The sequence below is a fragment of the Cyclopterus lumpus genome, chromosome 13 (genome assembly GCF_009769545.1).
Source record: "Cyclopterus lumpus isolate fCycLum1 chromosome 13, fCycLum1.pri, whole genome shotgun sequence".
In the NCBI taxonomy this organism is placed as follows: domain Eukaryota; kingdom Metazoa; phylum Chordata; class Actinopteri; order Perciformes; family Cyclopteridae; genus Cyclopterus; species Cyclopterus lumpus.
Genome location: NC_046978.1, coordinates 17,691,591 through 17,714,965, shown reverse-complemented (window position 1 = coordinate 17,714,965; position 23,375 = coordinate 17,691,591). Strand labels below are relative to the sequence as shown.

General features: G+C 49.4%; 2 protein-coding genes across 5 annotated transcripts; both read right to left on the bottom strand.

Annotated features, from left to right (window-relative positions):
- Positions 1 to 594: 594 nt before the first annotated feature.
- rinl (Ras and Rab interactor-like) lies at positions 595 to 22,953 on the bottom strand. Of its 4 annotated transcripts, none has more exons than XM_034548721.1 (12): positions 22,649 to 22,952; positions 22,338 to 22,541; positions 20,384 to 20,495; positions 19,937 to 20,009; positions 19,704 to 19,792; positions 19,542 to 19,624; positions 19,231 to 19,420; positions 18,413 to 19,117; positions 18,008 to 18,325; positions 17,767 to 17,898; positions 16,638 to 17,063; positions 595 to 941 (listed from the first exon to the last, which is right to left on the bottom strand). In XM_034548721.1, the coding sequence occupies exons 2-12, from the start codon at positions 22,509 to 22,511 to the stop codon at positions 898 to 900; spliced, it is 2,346 nt and encodes a 781-aa protein (XP_034404612.1). In that variant the 5' UTR covers positions 22,512 to 22,541; positions 22,649 to 22,952; the 3' UTR covers positions 595 to 897. The 4 variants fall into 4 exon arrangements, with proteins under 4 accessions (XP_034404612.1, XP_034404613.1, XP_034404611.1 ...); XM_034548722.1 differs by having other exon boundaries at positions 595 to 955; positions 16,652 to 17,063; XM_034548720.1 differs by lacking the exon at positions 595 to 941 and having other exon boundaries at positions 16,289 to 17,063; positions 22,649 to 22,951.
- LOC117741593 (serine/threonine-protein kinase pim-2-like) lies at positions 13,710 to 15,547 on the bottom strand. The gene is made up of 6 exons (XM_034548724.1): positions 15,193 to 15,547; positions 14,832 to 15,034; positions 14,476 to 14,733; positions 14,204 to 14,384; positions 13,926 to 14,087; positions 13,710 to 13,827 (listed from the first exon to the last, which is right to left on the bottom strand). The coding sequence occupies exons 1-6, from the start codon at positions 15,515 to 15,517 to the stop codon at positions 13,736 to 13,738; spliced, it is 1,221 nt and encodes a 406-aa protein (XP_034404615.1). The 5' UTR covers positions 15,518 to 15,547; the 3' UTR covers positions 13,710 to 13,735.
- Positions 22,954 to 23,375: the final 422 nt, after the last annotated feature.

Sequence of the window (23,375 nt, the reverse complement as noted above, 5' to 3'; positions counted from 1 at the left end):
CTGTGTGTTTATACGTAAACATGGAGGTATCCACTGAATACATTCAATACTACGTGTATGAGCATACACTTTAACCCCCTTTACATAATTTCTTAAATTCACCTTTTTTTTTTTTTAGAGGCACTTGCATTTGATACATGTGATATACATTAAAAAAATTGCATAACAATCTCAGCTATCGATTTAATGAAGCACCAGTTGTCTACAGTGTAAAAAAAGGTAATTTGGCCCTAAAGCTGAAAAGTTGAAGTCTGATTTATTAAAGATTCTTCAAATGGCTTGTGAAAACATACCTTTACTCATGTGGATGAACTGTTTTGGTGCTGGAAACTGGTTTACGAAAAAACCTTAGGTTCACAAAAGTCGTGGAATATATGAATACAATAGTAAATACATGTAATAAATGTCTAAAACCAAATTTCTTTTAATCGTTTTTTTGGGTAAAAGTGTTCTACTTTCACCAAATGTGAGAGGGACTGGGATAAAATGGGACTGAGGAATGACTTCATATTACAGATCAAGCATCATGTGATGTATGCAAATAATAATAATAAAAGACAGAGCTGCTGCTGCAAATGGAATTAAGAGGGAATCAAAACTGTTAATCGGTTTTATTAATGTCCTCTTTTTTTGCTCATTTATTACTTTCATGTTAATATTTACAAATCAAAGAATTTGCGTATTAAAAAAATCTTTACAAATCAAACTCATGCTGCACCGTACAAAACCTAATAGCCTCCAAACAGCTTTAACTATTATTTGCTCCCATATAAATATAATAATAATAATAATAATACTCGGTGCTCTCGAACAGTATGGACTATTAGAATAGAGGGATCTCTGCCGGTGGTTTTCGTCCCAGGAGGGTTATGACCCATGAAGGGGGCCACTCTACGATCATCTGTGATCCTCTTCTCCTTCCGTGCATAGAGTCCGTCCATCTTCCCGCTTGCCCCTCGTCACGTCTTGCCGATTCCCACTCGGATCCTCGCCCTCTGCCCGTCTCCTCCCCCTTCGCAGACTCATCTTCTTTCCCACTCTCCTCTTTGCCCTCGTCGTCCGTCACAGTTGATGTGAAATACAGACCTTTTTGATACCGACCTTCCAGGATTATTGACATGTTTCAACATGTGCAAGATTAACAGTATTAAAACATTTCAAGTAAAACATTTCAAAAGAAAAGATACATTTATTTAGTTTCCATTTTATTATTTTCAAAGCAGCAGCAGCTCCGGTCAGTCGGTAGGTAGGTAGCAGCAGCAGCTCTGGTTGGTCGGTAGGTAGGTAGCAGCAGCAGCTCTGGTTGGTCGGTAGGTAGGTAGCAGCAGCAGCTCTGGTTGGTCGGTAGGTAGGTAGCAGCAAATAGGCAGAAGCAGCAGCAGCTCCGGTCGGTCGGTAGGTAGGTAGATAGCAAAAGCAGCAGCAGGTAGGTAGAAGCAGCTCCAGTCAGTCAGTAGGTAGGTAGGTAGGAGCAGCAGAAGCAAAATTAGCTCCGGTCGGTCGGTAGGTAGGTAGCAGAAGCAGGAAGGTAGAAAAAGCTCCGGTCGGTCGGTAGGTAGGTAGCAGCAGCAGGTAGGTAGGTTGAAGCAGCAGCAGCTCCGGTCGGTCTGTCCGTCTGTCGGTAGGTAGGTAGGTATCAGCAGCAGGTAGGTAGGTTGAAGCAGCTGCAGCTCAGGTAGATAGGTAGCAGCAGCAACTCCGGTCAGTCGGTCAGTCTGTCGGTAGGTAGGTAGGTAGGTAGCAGCAGCAGGTAGGTAGAAGCAGCAGCAGCTCCGGTCGGTCTGTCGGTAGGTAGGTAGCAAAAGCAGCAGCAGGTAGGTAGAAGCAGCTCCAGTCAGTCGGTTGGTCAGTAGGTAGGTAGCAGCAGCAGCTCCGGTCGGTTGGTCGGTAGCTAGGAGCAGCAGCTGCAGGTAGGTAGAAGCAAAATTAGCTCCGGTCGGTCGGTAGGTACGTAGGTAGGTAGCAGAAGCAGGAAGGTAGAAGCAGCTCCGGTCGGTCGGTAGGTAGGTAGCAGCACCAGGTAGGTAGGTAGCAGCAGCAGCTCCGGTCGGTCAGTCTGTCGGTAGGTAGGTAGCAGCAGCAGCAGGAAGGTAGAAGCAGCTCCGGTCGGTCGGTAGGTAGGTAGGTAGCAGCAGCAGGAAGGTAGAAGCAGCTCCGGTCGGTCGGTAGGTAGGTAGGTAGCAGCAGCAGGAAGGTAGAAGCAGCTCCGGTCGGTCGGTAGATAGGTAGGTAGCAGCAGCAGGAAGGTAGAAGCAGCTCCGGTCGGTCGGTAGGTAGGTAGCAGCAGCAGGTAGGTAGGTTGAAGCAGCAGCAGCTCCGGTAGATAGGTAGCAGCAGCAACTCCGGTCGGTCGGTCAATCTGTCGGTAGGTAGGTAGCAGCAGCAGCTCCGGTCGGTAGGTAGGTAGCTAGGTAACAGCAGAGGGTAGGTAGAAGCAGCAATAGCTCTGGTAGATAGGTAGCGATAGGTAGCAGCAGCAACTCCGGTCGGTCGGTCAGTCTGTTGTTAGGTAGCAGCAGCAGGTAGGTAGAACTAGCAGCAGCTCCAGTAGGTAGGTAGGTAGCAGCAGCAGGTATGTAGAAGCAGCAGCAGCTCCGGTAGGTAGGTAGGTAGATAGGAGCAGCAGGTAGGTAGAAGCAGCAGCAGGTAGGTAGGTATAAACAGCAGCAGCTCCGGTCAGTCGGTCGGTAGATAGCTAGGTAGGTAGGTAGGTAGCAGCAGCAGGCAGGTAGAAGCAGCAGCAGCTCCGGTCAGTCGGTTGGTAGATAGCTAGGTAGGTAGGTAGGTAGCAGCAGCAGGCAGGTAGAAGCAGCAGCAGCTCCGGTAGGTAGGTAGGTAGGTAGCAGCAGCAGGCAGGTAGAAGCAGCTGCAGCTCCGGTCAGTCGGTCGGTAGATAGCTAGGTAACTAGGTAGCAGCAGCAGGTATGTAGAAGCAGCAGCAGCTCCGGTAGGTAGCAGCAGCAGCTCCGGTAGGTAGCAGCAGCAGGTAGGTAGAAGCAGCAGCAGCTCCGGTCAGTCGGTCGGTAGATAGCTAGGTAGGTAGGTAGCAGCAGCAGGCAGGTAGAAGTAGGAGCAGCTCCGGTCAGTCGGTCGGTAGATAGCTAGGCAGCTCCGGTAGGTAGGTAGTTAGGTAGCAGCAGCAGGCAGGTAGAAGCAGCAGCAGCTCCGGTCAGTCGGTTGGTAGATAGCTAGGTAGGTAGGTAGGTAGCAGCAGGTAGGTAGAAGTAGCAGCAGCTCCGGTAGGTAAGTAGGTAGCAGCAGCAGGCAGGTAGAAGTAGCAGCAGCTCCGGTAGGTAGGTAAGTAGGTAGCAGCAGCAGGCAGGTAGAAGCAGCAGCAGCTCCGTTAGGTAGGTAGGTAGGTAGCAGCAGCAGGTAGGTAGAAGCAGCAGCAGCTCCGGTCGGTCGGTCGGTAGGTAGGTAGCAAGGTAAGAGCAGAGGGTAGGTAGAAGCAGCAATAGCTCTATTAGATAGGTAGCATCAGCAACTCCGGTCGGTCGGTCAGTCTGTCGGTAGGTAGCAGCAGCAGCAGGTAGGTAGAACTAGCAGCAGCTCCAGTAGTTAGGTAGGTAGCAGCAGCAGGTATGTAGAAGCAGCTGCAGCTCCGGTCAGTCGATCGGTAGATAGCTAGGTAGCTAGGTAGCAGCAGCAGGTAGGTAGAAGCAGCAGCAGCTCCGGTCAGACGGTTGGTAGATAGCTAGGTAGCAGCAGCAGGTAGGTATAAGCAGCAGCAGCTCCGGTCAGTCGGTCGGTAGATAGCTAGGTAGCAGCAGCAGGTCGGTATAAGCAGCAGCAGCTCCGGTCAGTCGGTTGGTAGATAGCTAGGTAGGTAGGTAGGTAGCAGCAGGTAGGTTGAAGTAGCAGCAGCTCCGGTAGGTAAGTAGGTAGCAGCAGCAGGCAGGTAGAAGTAGCAGCAGCTCCGGTAGGTAGGTAAGTAGGTAGCAGCAGCAGGCAGGTAGAAGCAGCAGCAGCTCCGGTAGGTAGGTAGCTAGGTAGCAGCAGCAGGCAGGTAGAAGCAGCTGCAGCTCCGGTCAGTCGGTCGGTAGATAGCTAAGTAGCTAGGTAGCAGCAGCAGGTAGGTAGAAGCAGCAGCAGCTCCGGTCAGTCGGTTGGTAGATAGCTAGGTAGGTAGGTAGGTAGCAGCAGCAGGTAGGTAGAAGTAGCAGCAGCTCCGGTAGTTAGGTATGTAGGTAGCAGCAGCAGCAGGCAGGTAGAAGCAGCAGCAGCTCCGGTAGGTAGGTAGCTAGGTAGCAGCAGCAGGCAGGTAGAAGCAGCTGCAGCTCCGGTCAGTCGGTTGGTAGATAGCTAGGTAGCGAGGTAGCAGCAGCAGGTAGGTAGAAGCAGCAGCAGCTCCGGTCAGTCGATTGGTAGGTAGCTAGGTAGGTAGCAGCAGCAGCAGCTCCGGTCAGTTGGTTGGTAGATAGCTAGGTAGGTAGCAGCAGCAGGCAGGTAGAAGCAGCAGCAGCTCCGGTCAGTCGGTCGGTAGATAGCTAGGTAGGTAGGTAGCAGCAGCAGGCAGGTTGAACCAGCAGCAGCTCCGGTAGATAGGTAGCAGCAGCAACTCTGGTCGGTCGGTCAATCTGTCGGTAGGTAGGTAGGTAGGTAGGTAGCAGCAGCAGGTAGGTAGAAGCAGCAGCAGCTCCGGTCGGTCGGTCGGTAGGTAGGATGCAAGGTAAGAGCAGAGGGTAGGTAGAAGCAGCAATAGCTCTATTAGATAGGTAGCAGCAGCAACTCCGGTCGGTCGGTCAGTCTGTCGGTAGGTAGCAGCAGCAGGTAGGTAGAACTAGCAGCAGCTCCAGTAGGTAGGTAGGTAGCTGCAGCAGGTAGGTAGAACTAGCAGCAGCTCCAGTAGTTAGGTAGGTAGCAGCAGCAGGTATGTAGAAGCAGCAGCATCTCCGGTAGGTAGGTAGCAGCAGCAGGCAGGTAGGTAGGTACGTACGTAGATAGGAGCAGCAGGTAGGTAGAAGCAGCAGTAGGCAGGTAGGTAGCTAGGTAGCAGCAGCAGGTAGGTATAAGCAGCAGCAGCTCCGGTCAGTCGGTCGGTAGATAGCTAGGTAACTAGGTAGCAGCAGCAGGTAGGTATAAGCAGCAGCAGCTCTGGTCAGTCGGTTGGTAGATAGCTAGGTAGCAGCAGCAGGTAGGTATAAGCAGCAGCAGCTCCGGTCAGTCGGTCGGTAGATAGCTAGGTAGCAGCAGCAGGTCGGTATAAGCAGCAGCAGCTCCGGTCAGTCGGTTGGTAGATAGCTAGGTAGGTAGGTAGGTAGCAGCAGGTAGGTAGAAGTAGCAGCAGCTCCGGTAGGTAAGTAGGTAGCAGCAGCAGGCAGGTAGAAGTAGCAGCAGCTCCGGTAGGTAGGTAAGTAGGTAGCAGCAGCAGGCAGGTAGAAGCAGCAGCAGCTCCGGTAGGTAGGTAGGTAGGTAGCAGCAGCAGGTAGGTAGAAGCAGCAGCAGCTCCGGTCGGACGGTCGGTAGGTAGGTAGCAAGGTAAGAGCAGAGGGTAGGTAGAAGCAGCAATAGCTCTATTAGATAGGTAGCAGCAGCAACTCCGGTCGGTCAGTCTGTCGGTAGGTAGCAGCAGCAGGTAGGTAGAACTAGCAGCAGCTCCAGTAGTTAGGTAGGTAGCAGCAGCAGGTATGTAGAAGCAGCTGCAGCTCCGGTCAGTCGATCGGTAGATAGCTAGGTAGCTAGGTAGCAGCAGCAGGTAGGTAGAAGCAGCAGCAGCTCCGGTCAGACAGTTGGTAGATAGCTAGGTAGCTAGGTAGGTAGCAGCAGCAGCAGCTCCGGTCAGTTGGTTGGTAGATAGATAGGTAGCTAGGTAGGTAGCAGCAGCAGGCAGGTAGAAGCAGCAGCAGCTCCGGTCAGTCGGTCGGTAGATAGCTAGGTAGGTAGGTAGCAGCAGCAGGCAGGTTGAAGCAGCAGCAGCTCCGGTAGATAGGTAGCAGCAGCAACTCTGGTTGGTCAGTCAATCGGTCGGTAGGTAGGTAGGTAGCAGCAGCAGGCAGGTAGAAGCAGCAGCAGCTCCGGTCAGTCGGTTGGTAGGTAGCTAGGTAGGTAGCAGCAGCAGCAGCTCCGGTCAGTTGGTTGGTAGATAGCTAGGTAGCTAGGTAGGTAGCAGCAGCAGGCAGGTAGAAGCAGCAGCAGCTCCGGTCAGTCGGTCGGTAGATAGCTAGGTAGGTAGGTAGCAGCAGCAGGCAGGTAGAAGCAGCAGCAGCTCCGGTAGATAGGTAGCAGCAGCAACTCTGGTCGGTCGGTCAATCTGTCGGTAGGTAGGTAGGTAGGTAGGTAGCAGCAGCAGGTAGGTAGAAGCAGCAGCAGCTCCGGTCGGTCGGTAGGTAGGTAGCAAGGTAAGAGCAGAGGGTAGGTAGAAGCAGCAATAGCTCTATTAGATAGGTAGCAGCAGCAACTCCGGTCGGTCGGTGAGTCTGTCGGTAGGTAGCAGCAGCAGGTAGGTAGAACTAGCAGCAGCTCCAGTAGGTAGGTAGGTAGCAGCAGCAGGTAGGTAGAACTAGCAGCAGCTCCAGTAGTTAGGTAGGTAGCAGCAGCAGGTATGTAGAAGCAGCAGCAGCTCCGGTAGGTAGGTAGCAGCAGCAGGCAGGTAGGTAGGTACGTACGTAGATAGGAGCAGCAGGTAGGTAGAAGCAGCAGTAGGCAGGTAGGTAGCTAGGTAGCAGCAGCAGGTAGGTATAAGCAGCAGCAGCTCCGGTCAGTCGGTCGGTAGATAGCTAGGTAGCTAGGTAGCAGCAGCAGGTAGGTATAAGCAGCAGCAGCTCCGGTCAGTCGGTCGGTAGATAGCTAGGTAGCAGCAGCAGGTAGGTATTAGCAGCAGCAGCTCCGGTCAGTCGGTCGGTAGATAGCTAGGTAACTAGGTAGCAGCAGCAGGTAGGTATAAGCAGCAGCAGCTCTGGTCAGTCGGTTGGTAGATAGCTAGGTAGCAGCAGCAGGTAGGTATAAGCAGCAGCAGCTCCGGTCAGTCGGTCGGTAGATAGCTAGGTAGCAGCAGCAGGTCGGTATAAGCAGCAGCAGCTCCGGTCAGTCGGTTGGTAGATAGCTAGGTAGGTAGGTAGGTAGCAGCAGGTAGGTAGAAGTAGCAGCAGCTCCGGTAGGTAAGTAGGTAGCAGCAGCAGGCAGGTAGAAGTAGCAGCAGCTCCGGTAGGTAGGTAAGTAGGTAGCAGCAGCAGGCAGGTAGAAGCAGCAGCAGCTCCGGTAGGTAGGTAGGTAGGTAGCAGCAGCAGGTAGGTAGAAGCAGCAGCAGCTCCGGTCGGTCGGTCGGTAGGTAGGTAGCAAGGTAAGAGCAGAGGGTAGGTAGAAGCAGCAATAGCTCTATTAGATAGGTAGCAGCAGCAACTCCGGTCGGTCAGTCTGTCGGTAGGTAGCAGCAGCAGGTAGGTAGAACTAGCAGCAGCTCCAGTAGTTAGGTAGGTAGCAGCAGCAGGTATGTAGAAGCAGCTGCAGCTCCGGTCAGTCGATCGGTAGATAGCTAGGTAGCTAGGTAGCAGCAGCAGGTAGGTAGAAGCAGCAGCAGCTCCGGTCAGACAGTTGGTAGATAGCTAGGTAGCTAGGTAGGTAGCAGCAGCAGCAGCTCCGGTCAGTTGGTTGGTAGATAGATAGGTAGCTAGGTAGGTAGCAGCAGCAGGCAGGTAGAAGCAGCAGCAGCTCCGGTCAGTCGGTCGGTAGATAGCTAGGTAGGTAGGTAGCAGCAGCAGGCAGGTTGAAGCAGCAGCAGCTCCGGTAGATAGGTAGCAGCAGCAACTCTGGTTGGTCAGTCAATCTGTCGGTAGGTAGGTAGGTAGCAGCAGCAGGCAGGTAGAAGCAGCAGCAGCTCCGGTCAGTCGGTTGGTAGGTAGCTAGGTAGGTAGCAGCAGCAGCAGCTCCGGTCAGTTGGTTGGTAGATAGCTAGGTAGCTAGGTAGGTAGCAGCAGCAGGCAGGTAGAAGCAGCAGCAGCTCCGGTCAGTCGGTCGGTAGATAGCTAGGTAGGTAGGTAGCAGCAGCAGGCAGGTTGAAGCAGCAGCAGCTCCGGTAGATAGGTAGCAGCAGCAGCTCTGGTCGGTCGGTCAATCTGTCGGTAGGTAGGTAGGTAGGTAGGTAGCAGCAGCAGGTAGGTAGAAGCAGCAGCAGCTCCGGTCGGTCGGTAGGTAGGTAGCAAGGTAAGAGCAGAGGGTAGGTAGAAGCAGCAATAGCTCTATTAGATAGGTAGCAGCAGCAACTCCGGTCGGTCGGTGAGTCTGTCGGTAGGTAGCAGCAGCAGGTAGGTAGAACTAGCAGCAGCTCCAGTAGGTAGGTAGGTAGCAGCAGCAGGTAGGTAGAACTAGCAGCAGCTCCAGTAGTTAGGTAGGTAGCAGCAGCAGGTATGTAGAAGCAGCAGCAGCTCCGGTAGGTAGGTAGCAGCAGCAGGCAGGTAGGTAGGTACGTACGTAGATAGGAGCAGCAGGTAGGTAGAAGCAGCAGTAGGCAGGTAGGTAGCTAGGTAGCAGCAGCAGGTAGGTATAAGCAGCAGCAGCTCCGGTCAGTCGGTCGGTAGATAGCTAGGTAGCTAGGTAGCAGCAGCAGGTAGGTATAAGCAGCAGCAGCTCCGGTCAGTCGGTCGGTAGATAGCTAGGTAGCAGCAGCAGGTAGGTATTAGCAGCAGCAGCTCCGGTCAGTCGGTCGGTAGATAGCTAGGTAGCAGCAGCAGGTAGGTATAAGCAGCAGCAGCTCCGGTCAGTCGGTTGGTAGATAGCTAGGTAGGTAGGTAGGTAGCAGCAGGTAGGTAGAAGTAGCAGCAGCTCCGGTAGGTAAGTAGGTAGCAGCAGCTGGCAGGTAGAAGTAGCAGCAGCTCCGGTAGGTAGGTAGCTAGGTAGCAGCAGCAGGCAGGTAGAAGCAGCTGCAGCTCCGGTCAGTCGATCGGTAGATAGCTAGGTAGCTAGGTAGCAGCAGCAGGTAGGTAGAAGCAGCAGCAGCTCCGGTCAGTCGGTTGGTAGATAGCTAGGTAGCTAGGTAGGTAGCAGCAGCAGCAGCTCCGGTCAGTTGGTTGGTAGATAGCTAGGTAGCTAGGTAGGTAGCAGCAGCAGGCAGGTAGAAGCAGCAGCAGCTCCGGTCAGTCGGTCGGTAGATAGCTAGGTAGGTAGGTAGCAGCAGCAGGCAGGTTGAAGCAGCAGCAGCTCCGTTAGATAGGTAGCAGCAGCAACTCTGGTTGGTCGGTCAATCTGTCGGTAGGTAGGTAGGTAGCAGCAGCAGGTAGGTAGAAGCAGCAGCAGCTCCGGTCGGTCGGTCGGTAGGTAGGTAGCTAGGTAACAGCAGAGGGTAGGTAGAAGCAGCAATACCTCTATTAGATAGGTAGCAGCAGCAACTCCGGTTGGTCGGTCAGTCTGTCGGTAGGTAGGTAGGTAGGTAGGTAGCAGCAGCAGGTAGGTAGAACTAGCAGCAGCTCCAGTAGTTAGGTAGGTAGCAGCAGCAGGTATGTAGAAGCAGCAGCAGCTCCGGTAGGTAGGTAGCAGCAGCAGGCAGGTAGGTAGGTACGTACGTAGATAGGAGCAGCAGGTAGGTAGAAGCAGCAGTAGGCAGGTAGGTAGCTAGGTAGCAGCAGCAGGTAGGTATAAGCAGCAGCAGCTCCGGTCAGTCGGTCGGTAGATAGCTAGGTAACTAGGTAGCAGCAGCAGGTAGGTATAAGCAGCAGCAGCTCCGGTCAGTCGGTTGGTAGATAGCTAGGTAGCAGCAGCAGGTAGGTATAAGCAGCAGCAGCTCCGGTCAGTCGGTCGGTAGATAGCTAGGTAGCAGCAGCAGGTAGGTAGAAGCAGCAGCAGCTCCGGTCAGTCGGTTGGTAGATAGCTAGGTAGGTAGGTAGGTAGCAGCAGGTAGGTAGAAGTAGCAGCAGCTCCGGTAGGTAAGTAGGTAGCAGCAGCAGGCAGGTAGAAGTAGCAGCAGCTCCGGTAGGTAGGTAAGTAGGTAGCAGCAGCAGGCAGGTAGAAGTAGCAGCAGCTCCGGTAGGTAGGTAAGTAGGTAGCAGCAGCAGGCAGGTAGAAGCACCAGCAGCTCCGGTCGGTAGATAGCTAGGTAGCTAGGTAGCAGCAGCAGGTAGGTAGAAGCAGCAGCAGCTCCGGTCAGTCGGTTGGTAGATAGCTAGGTAGGTAGGTAGGTAGGTAGCAGCAGCAGGTAGGTAGAAGTAGCAGCAGCTCCGGTAGGTAGGTAAGTAGGTAGCAGCAGCAGCAGGCAGGTAGAAGCAGCAGCAGCTCCGGTAGGTAGTTAGCTAGGTAGCTAGGTAGCAGCAGCAGGTAGGTAGAAGCAGCAGCAGCTCCGGTCAGTCGGTTGGTAGATAGCTAGGTAGGTAGGTAGGTAGCAGCAGCAGGTAGGTAGAAGTAGCAGCAGCTCCGGTAGGTAGGTAAGTAGGTAGCAGCAGCAGCAGGCAGGTAGAAGCAGCTGCAGCTCCGGTCAGTCGATCGGTAGATAGCTAGGTAGCTAGGTAGCAGCAGCAGGTAGGTAGAAGCAGCAGCAGCTCCGGTCAGTCGGTTGGTAGATAGCTAGGTATGTAGGTAGGTAGCAGCAGGTAGGTAGAAGCAGCAGCAGCTCCGGTCAGTCGGTCGGTAGATAGCTAGGTAGCAGCAGCAGGTAGGTAGAAGCAGCAGCAGCTCCGGTCAGTCGGTTGGTAGATAGCTAGGTAGCTAGGTAGCAGCAGCAGGCAGGTAGAAGCAGCAGCAGCTCCGGTCAGTCGGTCGGTAGATAGCTAGGTAGGTAGGTAGCAGCAGCAGCAGCTCCGGGCTGTCGGGAGGTAGGTAGGTAAATAAAAAGTCACGTTAAAGTTAAAGTTCGGATCTCGTTACGTTAAAGTTTCGTCACACACATCTTAATTATGTTAATGTTAATAATAATATGTTCCAATTTAAAACACAGAGGGCTCAACCCTCTGGAGCATTTTAGGTTCAGTGTCTTGCTCAAGGACACTTTTTAAATCTTCAATATTTAAATCTATGTGTGTGTAGTTTATATTTAAATGTACGTGTTTGTTTCAACTAATAACTGTCACACAAGGTGCCACCAGATCACATATATCATATATATCACATATATCATATACATCACATATATCACATATGTTCCAATTTAAAACACAGAGGGCTCAACCCTCGGGAGCAATTTAGGTTCAGTGTCTTGCTCCAGGACACTTGGACATTTAAATGTAGGCGTGTGTGTAGTGTGTGTGTAAATTTAAATGTAGGCGTTTGTTTGTATGTGATACTATTTAAGCTACGGGTGATTCCTCAGCTGCTCCAGGGGGAACCGCTGATCCGGGTCTGTATGCATGGATCGCGTTAAAGTAAAATTAAAGGTTCGGACCTCGTCACGTTAAAGTTAGAGTTTGGTCCTCGTCACACGTCTTTTTTCCTGGTCCAACGGGACAACTTCTTAATCCCTAGTTCCTGATCTAAAACTTGACTAGGGGCCTTATCTATCTTTTGGGGTGTTTAACTTGAATGTTCCAATATGTTCCAATTTAAAACACAGAGGGCTCAACCCTCGGGAGCAATTTAGGTTCAGTGTCTTGCTCCAGGACACTTGGACATTTAAATCTATGTGTGTGTAGTTTATATTTAAATGTAGGCGTTTGTTTGTGTGAAGTGATTGAACTAATAACTGTCACACAAGGTGGCACCAGATCACATATATCATATATATCACATATATCACATATGTTCCAATTTAAAACACAGAGGGCTCAACCCTCGGGAGCAATTTAGGTTCAGTGTCTTGCTCAAGGACACTTGGACATTTAAATCTACGTTTGTGTAGTTTATGTTTAAATTTAAATGTAGGCGTTTGTTTGTGTAAAGTGTGATACTATTTAAGCTACGGGTGATTCCTCAGCTGCTCCAGGGGGAACCGCTGATCCGGGTCTGTATGCATGCATCACGTTAAAGTAAAATTAAAGGTTCGGACCTCGTCACCTTAAAAGTTCGGACCTCGTCACATTAATGTAAAAGTTCGGATCTCGACACATTAAATTAAAAGTTTGGACCTCGTCACGTAAAGTTAGAGTTTGGTCCTCGTCACACGTCTTTTTTCCTGGTCCAACGGGACCACTTCTTAATCCCTAGTTCCTGATCTAAAACTTGACTAGGGGCCTTATCTATCTTTTGGGGTGTTTAACTTGAAGCAATTTAGGTTCAGTGTCTTGCTCGAGGACACTTGGACATTTAAATCTATGTGTGTGTAGTTTATATTTAAATGTAGGCGTTTGTTTGTGTGAAGTGATTGAACTAATAACTGTCACACAAGGTGCCACCAGATCACATATATCATATATATCACATATATCATATATATCACATATATCATATATATCACATATGTTCCAATTTAAAACACAGAGGGTTCAACCCTCTGGAGCAATTTAGGTTCAGTGTCTTGCTCAAGGACACTTGGACATTTAAATCTACGTTTGTGTAGTTTATGTTTAAATTTAAATGTAGATGTTTGTTTGTGTGAAGTGTGATACTATCTAAGCCACGGGTGATTCCTCAGCTGCTCCAGGGGGAACCGCTGATCCGGGTCCGTATGCATGTGTCACGTTAAAGTAAAAGTTCAGACCTCGTCACGCAAACTAAAATTTCGGACCTCGCCACGTTAAAAGTGTGGACCTCGACACATTAAATTAAAAGTTCGGATCTCGACGCATTAATTTAAAAGTTTGACCTCGCCACGTAAAGTTAAATTTCGGACGTCGACACATTAAATTAAAAGTTTGGACCTCTTCACGTTAAAGTTGGAGTTTGGTCCTCGTCACACGTCTCTTTTCCTGGTCCAACGGGACCACTTCTTAATCCCTAGTTCCTGATCTAAAACTTGACTAGGGGCCTTATCTATCTTTTGGGGTGTTTAACTTGAATGTTCCAATATGTTCCAATTTAAAACACAGAGGGCTCAACCCTCGGGAGCAATTTAGGTTCAGTGTCTTGCTCCAGGACACTTGGACATTTAAATCTATGTGTGTGTAGTTTATATTTAAATGTAGGCGTTTGTTTGTGTGAAGTGATTGAACTAATAACTGTCACACAAGGTGGCACCAGATCACATATATCATATATATCACATATATCACATATGTTCCAATTTAAAACACAGAGGGCTCAACCCTCGGGAGCAATTTAGGGTCAGTGTCTTGCTCAAGGACACTTGGACATTTAAATCTATGTGTGTGTAGTTTATATTTAAATGTAGGCGTTTGTTTGTGTGAAGTGATTGAACTAATAACTGTCACACAAGGTGGCACCAGATCACATATATGATATATATCACATATATCATATATATCACATATATCACATATGTTCCCATTTAAAACACAGAGGGCTCAACCCTCGGGAGCAATTTAGGTTCAGTGTCTTGCTCAAGGACACTTGGACATTTAAATCTACGTTTGTGTAGTTTATGTTTAAATTTAAATGTAGGTGTTTGTTAAGTGTGATACTATCTAAGCTACGGGTGATTCCTCAGCTGCTCCAGGGGGAACCGCTGATCCGGGTCCGTATGCATGCATCACGTTAAAGTTAAAGTTTGGTCCTCGTCACACCTCTCTTTCGTCACACACTTCTTAATTATGTTAATCATAAGATCACATATATCATATATATCACATATATCACATATGTTCCAATTTAAAACACAGAGGGCTCAACCCTCGGGAGCAATTTAGGGTCAGTGTCTTGCTCAAGGACACTTGGACATTTCAATGTATGCGTGTGTTTGTGTGTGTGTGGGTGTAGTGTGATACTATCTCAGCCACGGGTGATTCCTCATCTGCTCCAGGGTGAACCGCTGATCCGGATTCACATGCATGCACGCCTTGTAGAAATCTTTGCAATCTGGAGAGAAAGAAAGAGAAGAAAGGGTGAGGTCCTGTGATCCATCACAACGTGAATAGATTTGTGTCTGCCGACATATTTGTGTATGTTTCTCTTACATTCGGAAAGCCACCAACTGTTCTTCAGCTTCTGAAAGGACAGGTGCCCGCTAGATTCCACGCCTTGGAGCATGGCGAACAGGACCACTCCGATCTGGTATACTGTCGAGGGTCCGGCTTCGTATTCCTGCCGACGGTGCCACTCTGGGGGGACGAAAGAACCTAAAATATACAGACATAATAAAGAGACAGTGAGGAGGAGGAGGAGCTTTGTTTCAATGTAAAAGTCACCGATAAATAATGTTAATAAAGAGCAGGAGTGAAGCTGGACTTCTTACCATAAAAGTTGCTATAGGTGTCTCCGTCTCCGTCGAAGCAGCTCAAACCGAAGTCGATGAGGCGAACTCGCGGCGACTTCATGCAGGTCTCAATAAGAAGATTTTCGGGTTTAATGTCACGGTGGAAAATGTGCTTCTGCTTGAGGTCAATGGCTGCATCCAGCAGCTGATTAATTATAATCTGAAAGACAAAAAGAGAGAGTTGAGGGATCAGAGATGATGCTTGGACATGTTTTCATGGCTGTGACTCTGAGATGACTACAGCAGCTTACCTTGGCTTCCGTTTCTATCAAGTGGCCTCCTTTGCCTTGGATGTAGTTGGCGAGGTCTACGGCCGGCAACGGTCTCTCCAGCACCAGGATCAGCCCCTGTTCCTCAACGTACCAGTCCAGTAGGTCAACTGGTGCTGAATGCCGCTCTGAGTTGGCCTGTAGATGCTCTAGGACAGCGACCTCCATGGGGATCGTGTACCCATCATCTTCTTGGTAAAGGGTGAGATGGTGTTTCCTGTCGATATGCTTGATGGCGACCTAAGAGATAGAAACAAGACTTTTTGGTTACACTTTCTGACCGTACTGTGCATGTGTGTGTCTGCATGTGTGTGCAAGAAAATGTGAGGAACACTTACGGGTAGATTATCCGCTCTGCGGTAGCCAGCAAACACGCATCCAAACGATCCTTGGCCAAGTTTCTTCAGCTGCTGGTACTTGGCCTTAAACACGTCTGACTCGTCTAGAAGCCTGTACTTCTTCTCAACCGGTCCTTCATCGTCGACCGCCTTCCTCTTAGCGCTTCCCTCGCTCAGAGCCGCCTCGGGTGTGTTTCTGCTTTCTAGAGATGGGAGAAAAAACATCACGACATGAATTTACCGGCATTCACAACACGAGCGAGGACAAAGAGTCCCTCAAACTAAAAGACAAGACAATCATTCAAGGTCTCTTAAATCATTTATAGCAGAATAATGGTTAAAATATCGGCATAAAGCTTACCAGTGTCCTCTGAGCTGAACAACTCACCGCTCCACGGGAAGGGGCCCGGTTTCCTGCTTCTTTTCCAGGGTGGGCTTTCCCCATCTTCTGTCTGTTTCCTCTTCCCTCCTCCATCGACAACACCAATGTCTTCTGAGCTGGACGGCAACTCATCGTTCTGCGGGGAGGAGTCCCGTTTCCTACTTCTTTTCCTCGGTAGGCTTTCCCCATCTTCTGTCCGTTTCCTCTTCCCTCCTCCAGCGACGACACCAATGTCTTCTGAGTTTGAAGGCAACTCCTTCTCCTTCTCCACAGCTGTGAAGAGCTTTCCAAATACTTTACCCATTATAACTGAAGATGGCTGAAGAGCTTTCGTAAAAACGTTGGTGTTTGTTGCTGCAAGGCTGGATGGACTATATATAATGGAACTGGCACGGAATGTTCAAGTGCTGTACATTCCGGGCCTTTGAGGTCACAGCCTGTGACATCACCGTGTTCCGTAATATGCAAATGAGGGTAAATTCTGTGTGTTTATACGTAAACATGGAGGTATCCACTGAATACGTTCAATACTACGTGTATGAGCATACAATTTAACCCTCTTTACATAATTTCTTAAATTCACCTTCTTTTTTTTTAGAGGCACTTGCATTTGATACATGTGATATACATTAAAAAAATTGCATAACAATCTCAGCTATCGATTTAATGAAGCACCAGTTGTCTACAGTGTAAAAAAAGGTAATTTGGCCCTAAAGCTGAAAAGTTGAAGTCTGATTTATTAAAGATTCTTCAAATGGCTTGTGAAAACATACCTTTACTCATGTGGATGAACTGTTTTGGTGCTGGAAACTGGTTTACCAAAAACCTTAGGTTCACAAAAGTCGTGGAATATATGAATACAATAGTAAATACATGTAATAAATGTCTAAAACCAAATTTCTTTTAATCGTTTTTTTGGGTAAAAGTGTTCTACTTTCACCAAATGTGAGAGGGACTGGGATAAAATGGGACTGAGGAATAACTTCATATTACAGATCAAGCATCATGTGATGTATGCAAATAATAATAATAAAAGACAGAGCTGCTGCTGCAAATGGAATTAAGAGGGAATCAAAACTGTTAATCGGTTTTATTAATGTCCTCTTTTTTTGCTCATTTATTACTTTCATGTTAATATTTACAAATCAAAAAATTTGCGTATAAAAAAAAATCTTTACAAATCAAACTCATGCTGCACCGTACAAAACCTAATAGCCTCCAAACAGCTTTAACTATTATTAGCTCCCATATAAATATAATAATAATAATAATAATAATACTCGGTGCTCTCGAACAGTATGGACTATTAGAATAGAGGGATCTCTGCCGGTGGTTTTCGTCCCAGGAGGGTTATGACCCATGAAGGGGGCCACTCTACGATCATCTGTGATCCTCTTCTCCTTCCGTGCATAGAGTCCGTCCATCTTCCCGCTTGCTCCTCGTCACGTCTTGCCGATCGCGGTCCGATGCCGGAGACGACGTCTGCGATTCCCACTCGGATCCTCGCCCTCTGCCCGTCTCCTCCTCCCTCCGCGGCCGCAGAGCCTCGGCGCCGCTCCCCTCCCGCCGCTGTGACTCCTCCCCCTTCGCAGACTCATCTTCTTTCCCACTCTCCTCTTTGCCCTCGTCGTCCGTCTCGGTGCTCTGCGACCCTTTGTTCCGGCACGCCTGCCTGCGGAAGGTCAGCCGGTTCTCGCTGCGCCGCGACTGGTTGCAGTGCAGGGTCCGCCGGCGATGCCATTGGTTGAGAGAGTGTTGGGCCTCGATGCTGAGCTGACGGGCGGCCAGCTTCGGCCGGAAGCTGCTGATGTAGTAAAGAGAGGCGTATAGAGTCGTAAGGTAGTAGCCACCTGTTGATATGGGGGAGGATGAAGAAAGGGAGACGCTCTGTGACTTGTAATGGTTATTAAAACAGCATCTAAATCCTTAAAAGAACCCATTTGAACGAGCACAGCCGGGGGGATCAAACCCACGCCTCCCTTATGGCGATGAACCATCGCCATGAAGTTCAGTGCATGAAGGTCCTTTTGCAAGTTCACGCAACACAACTTTCAACAGTGACACACAACAAGATCTTCCCAGATGAGGTCTCCAAACTACACATGCAAGAAGTGACGTAGACGTAGTCATGCTGGTTGTTGTCACTGTTGTTCACAACATAGCCCGTTCCTACATGTCTTTACTGTTTATAGCCTGATCCTCCAGGTGCAATACATACAGCAGAGCTGTTGCTCCCTGACAGACGGGTGCAAAAAGCTGGTTGTCGAGAGGAAAATCAAGGGCTAAAGCCGTGCAGTGTGAGCGCGGCGTTACTTCATCTAGAAGTTGTGTTATAATAAGCAACATTGTCAGCCGGCCACAACAGCTACTGGAAGAAGATTATTAAACTCATCTCCACGTAAGAAAGTTTGTGTGGCACAACCTGTTTTCATTTAGTGACGTTTATACGCGAAGAAGAATTAATGAATCAGCCAATAGTGCGTCGGCTATCGTGCGTGTGGAAGATTCCTGTGCACGAGCACCTGCAGTGTGCGTTGCTCGTGTCGGCCTGACCTTCTCCCTGCAGCTGCGTGGGGTCCAGCAGCTCCATCATGTAGTCTGTGTCCAGGTGTAAGGTGACCACGTCACTGCGGAGCAGCACCCACGTGAGGCAGGGCAGGAAGTCGTCCGCTCCGAACGTCGTGCCTGCAGCAGAGGAAGAGTGGGGATTTAAAAGGGGTAACTAACAGACAAATTAAGTGACAGCAATAAATAAATAAATACAATTATGATAAATAAATAAACAGCTGGCTACCTGAGATGGCATTAGCACTCATGCTGTGATAGATGATCTTGCAGACTTTGAGCAGGACGTGGACCTTCTTGTTTGGGGAGTAGGCCTCATGCATGCTCGTCCACCTCTGCTGGATCCGCTCCAGGGTGACGGCGTCGGGCACTCCGACGCCCGCCGACCCGCCGAGCTCCTCCACGCCGTTCTTTTCCAGCACGCTCATGTTTCTCTGGAGACGCTGGAAGCTGCCGTCGTCGGTCCGGGACATTTGGATGCAGGAGTACAGGTGTTCGGAGACGGGCTTCAGCGCCGCCTTGTGGAGGGAAAGCTCAACCAGGGAGTCTGCAGGAGGGTCGAACGGTGCGAGAGGAGGAATTGGAGCTGTGCACTTTAAAAGCAGTTAACACTTCGTATAAGAAATGTACTCACCGATCTCCAAGTCGTTCATGTCAGCGATGCTGTCCAACAACGCCTGGATCTCTTGGCAGTCCAACAGCGTCTCCTTCAGCGACGAGAGCGACGACCTCACCTCCTGTAAGAACTCTGACCCCGTGACCCCGCCGGGATCCGCGCCTTTCTTCAGCGTCATCTCCACGAATCCCTTCACGGCCTCGGCGAACTCCGCGCCTTTCCGCTCGCTCAGCTCCTCCACGCGATTGGTCAGCCTCTTCTTCTGACTCACCAGGCCGCCGAGAGCCTGGCCCACCGCCGAGAGACGGTGGATGACCTTGTCGGCCAGCCGCTGCGCGCACGGGTGGAGCGGGCCGGGGTTCGCCACCTGGGAGTCCTGCTCTTCTTCGATGCTGCTGATGGACAGCGAGTCGAGCTCCAGCGACAGCGGGTGGAGCAAAGAGGGAGGCCTGGGCGGAGGCAGCCAGACTCCGTCCTCAATCCAGGACACCCGGTGAGGGGACTGAGGCACCGGGCTGCAATGGGTCTGCAGCTCAAACATAGAGTTTGAACTTATAGGGGTGGAGGGAGTAGATGGAGGGAGGCTCCCTGGGCTCGCTCTGTGAAGATGGCCGGAGTCCGAATCTCTACTGGGCCTCCTGAGAACCACCCCTTCTGGAGCAGCTGGTGCTGACGGGGTCGGTGGGAAATTCGCCGAATCAGCAGACATGGCTCTGATAAGACCTGGAAACATGGATGAGGAACAAACATAGCCATTCAGTTTTAAACCGCTTAAGTTTTGATATATCCACCTCTTCAGGTTGTCCTGAGTAAATAAATTAAAAAGTGGTCCCCACCAGAACTCTCCAAGCTGGCAGCGGAGCCTTCCTTATCCAACGAGATGGTGCGTTTGCTCTGCAACCCTGACCCCGCCCACGCCCGGGTGGTGCTGAGGCGGCGCCCCGGTCTGCAGGTCAGCCAATCGTCTCCGTGCTCGCGAAGGTAGAGCGGGTTGATGAAGCACAGGGCGCCGTTGGTGGACGTCAGCTGAGGAACCGTCAACACACGGCGGGCGTCGACAAACGTGCACGCGAGGAAATAAAGGAAGTTGTTAGAATCCCTTGTTCTTTTACACACACACACACACACACACACACACAGCGTATACCTGTATGGAGCACATTACATCGCCCGGCTCCCTCTGGGTCATCCCCTCGGCGGGCTGGTCGCCCGGCGTGCAGAGCCAAGTACCTGCGTTAGGAAGGTGGTGTGAATGAGACAGTCGGTGTTTTCTGACGTAGCTCCTATAGGAGAGGACGCGAGGACTCACCGGGCTCGAGTCCAGAGAGACGATCTCCTGTCTTCTCGGTGACGCCGTAGATCCAGCGAGGAATGGAAAGACGGACGGCCAACACGTCCCTGCCGCGCGATAAGAAGACGACGACGACGATGACGGGGGATTACGTTGAAGATGTTAGATGAATAAATAGAAAGAGTTCAAAATGGGGGGAAAGTTCAATCACACACACACAACGACGACAAAGACGCAGCAGGTTTTCTTACCTGGTCAGAGAGTAGAAGAGCACGAGCTGAGCCAAGTCAGAGAAAGACAGGCGAGACTCGGACAGCCAGAAGACTGAAATGGGGTCACAGAGAAAAGAGGAGGCAGTTAGTCTCATTCCTGGAAACACACCGAAGCTTTTAAAAAAAAAAAACAGGAAGAATGAGAAGGAAGGGGAGGCTTCTAAAAGATAAGCCAAAGTGACCGTTTCATCCATTAGATCTTTCATTTTTTGTCTCTTCGGGCCTGTGATTTGAAACTCGGTTTGAGGAACCAGTATTTGCATTTAGAAGGCCCCCGTTTTGACGAGGTAAGCGCTCACCTGTTCTCACGCGCTCTCTCTCTCTCAACCCACATGACAGGTTTTGCACTTTGAACTGAAGTGACGATATCGGGTCACTTTGTTTATCATGAATATATAACGACTAGAGAGAGAAAGTAGTCCCTACCTGTGCCCGTGCTTTCGATGTTGTGATCGTGGACCGCCCCATTGAGTCCTCCGGCAGACACGCACAGCAGGCCGGGCTGAGACGTCGCGGAGTCTCGCACAACCAGGAAACTCTGGAGGGAAACACGCACGCACACACACACACACACACACACACACACACACACGCACACACACACACACACACGGTGACTCACTTCAGTATTTTAGTAGTCGCGGAAGCTCGCTGGGCAGGTTTTTTTTTTTTTTTTTTTGTGTGTGTGCGGTAAAGGACTCAACACGTCAGTGTTTTTATGACTGGATCGATTTTTATATCTTGAAATGCCGTCATGACGACAGTCAGGGTAACAGTAAAGTCCCCGAGAAGTGATGCAGAGGCCGGTTCAGGATATAAATCTGCTTTTCTCTCCAAACACACCTACAAATATATATACACTAAGACATTGATTCATTATACATTTAAAGCTTTTGTCCTTTTGGATATTGTCCAGGTGACACGACTCAGAGCTTTACCAGTAAGTCGGATGTGGACTGCAGCTGAAACTCTTCCTGGTTCAGTCCATCATGACTGATAAGCATATTTATGTCAGTGTGAGTTTTGGGACTTTTATCGAGGTCTTTTTTTTGGACTCTTTTTTTATTTCTAATATATCATCATCCATTCTACTTAAAGACATTATTAAACGTGGCTTTAACTGCGTAGACAATGAGCCCGATCACATTGAACTGAACTGAAAAACGCAGATTGTTGACACATAAATAACTTCACACACACACACAGGAAGTGGCTGTCAAGTGTGCACAGAAATAAATAGTGTGCAAATTCATAGGAAGAAGAAGTCAAGCAGAAATTATTTCTGTTCAGCATATCGGAAACCAATCGTCCGGCCTCCAACCGACATCAAAATTTGTACATTTATTTCCGCAGTGAAAAAAACAACAACAACAGCCTTTCCTTCCCCACGTGACCGCACACACTCACGGGCCACTGCCTTTCTTTGCTGCTTCCAGTTAGAACTTTGCATTTCTGTGCTGTTGCACGTCACTCTTTTTCAAACATGCCGCTTCACTACTTGTTTCCTGTCATTTTTCCCCCGGAGATGCGGGACCGTTTTAAAATTTGACACCACTTCTGCATTCGGTGCACAAAGAGGTCATCGTTTTACGAGGTCGTAGAAAAAAAGGGAACTACTTTCGCGCCGCAGAGCCGGGGCACGTCGGTGCTCAGGACACTTCTGTGGTTGACGCACACGCTTCAGCGAAGCTGCGGAGTTTTTCATAAAAAAAAACCCTGATGAGCAGCAAAAACTAACCCGAGAGCTTCTGAGGTTGATGGGAACAGTGGGAGGACACGTGATGGGAACAGTGGGAGGACACGTGATGGGAACAGTGGGAGGACACGTGATGGGAACAGTGGGAGGACATGCAAAGAGATGGGGGGGAAAGAAAAAATGGAGCTAAAAAGGGACAACAAAAAAAAAAAAGTAACTTCTCCAAATTTTTTTTTTTTAAAAACACGAAGAGAAAGTTGAGCAAGAAGAAAATATATATATATTTTTTTGTACGATGAGTTAGATTGTAACAAATGGAGGTCAGCTGATTGGATTTGGGATTTTTGGTCATATTAAAACACTTGTGTGCTTCGGGCAGAAATTCAAAATCTAAGGATTTATTGCATTGTGATAAAAAACAACCAGCTTTTCCCCCAGAAATAAAAAAAACACGGAAAATTATTCATTATTGTTGGATGACTTATTGCTGGAGGACAACATGTATACACATGTATATATATATATATATATATATATATATATATATATATATATATATATATATAATTCAAGAAGAAAAAGAAAATATTTTCTTCCTCTCAGCATTAAATGCAATTCAGCCTCATGCCGACCACTTGACGCCACATTAAACAACAACAAGGGGCTCTTTGATGGACAGCTCACCCCAGCAGGCGTTCCACAGATAGCAGCGTGTGCCCCCTCTCTGTCCCAGGGGGCCGCGGGGCACCAGGCCTCCTGGCAGCCCCTCAGCTGCTCCACCAGCGACAGCCGCCTCCTGTTGCCCCTCCATGGGATGGCCGTCGTCCCGTTGACTGAACCGTGGAGCGCGCGGGACATGCGGACGCGTTTATGTGCACGTGCGACCGTCTGCATCCAGAGACAAAAAATAAATAAATCAAGGTTCTGACCTTTTTCCTGGTGGTATTTTATGTCATATTTCCCTTTTTTATGGTATGAAAATGGTTGCTACTTACATGTGTTGGACCGCCTCAGTTGGTTCATGTATCTTCTCTCGCACATTTCACCACATGTTGCAATCTTCTTCCTTTCTGAAAGATGTTGCTCAAGAGCTCCAAAAAAAATACAAAAATACAAGGGCCAAAATAGGAAGCTCACATCCTCCTCAGAAATACATCCTCGAGAAGGTTCCCGGCGTATAACGTGCAGAATATTTTCAATATTTTAAGAACTGTCGTGCGTTCTGCACATGCTGCTGCTGGCATTTAATGAACTTCCAGTTTTCATGTGAAACCGTTGAGCTGATGTTTCATCACGACACCTCCTCCTCCTCCCCCACCACCAGGTCTGCGTGTGGTTAACCCGGCTCAGAGCAGAGAAACGACACTGCATGAACTCTAAAGAGTGACATGTGCCTGACACTTAAAATGCTCTTGAGATCACCCATGTTACAGATTTAATTTGCACCCGATAATAAATGTGCACACGGGGCCAAAAAACGCTCCATCAGCAGAAGATGTAACCGAGAGGGCCAGAGGGAGACGCTGATGATGGGGGGGGGGGTTACTGGATTAGCTGGAGGTGTTGTTTATTGGTCAGCGTTTCCACGGCAGCGAGACTCATCGGCTTCCTCAACGGGGGGGGGGGGGGGGTTATTACTTTTTTATAAAGTTTGAAGACCAGCATTTTTGTTTTTGTTTCAATAACTGAAGTTTTTTTTGCTGGCGGAAATCATTGGCATCG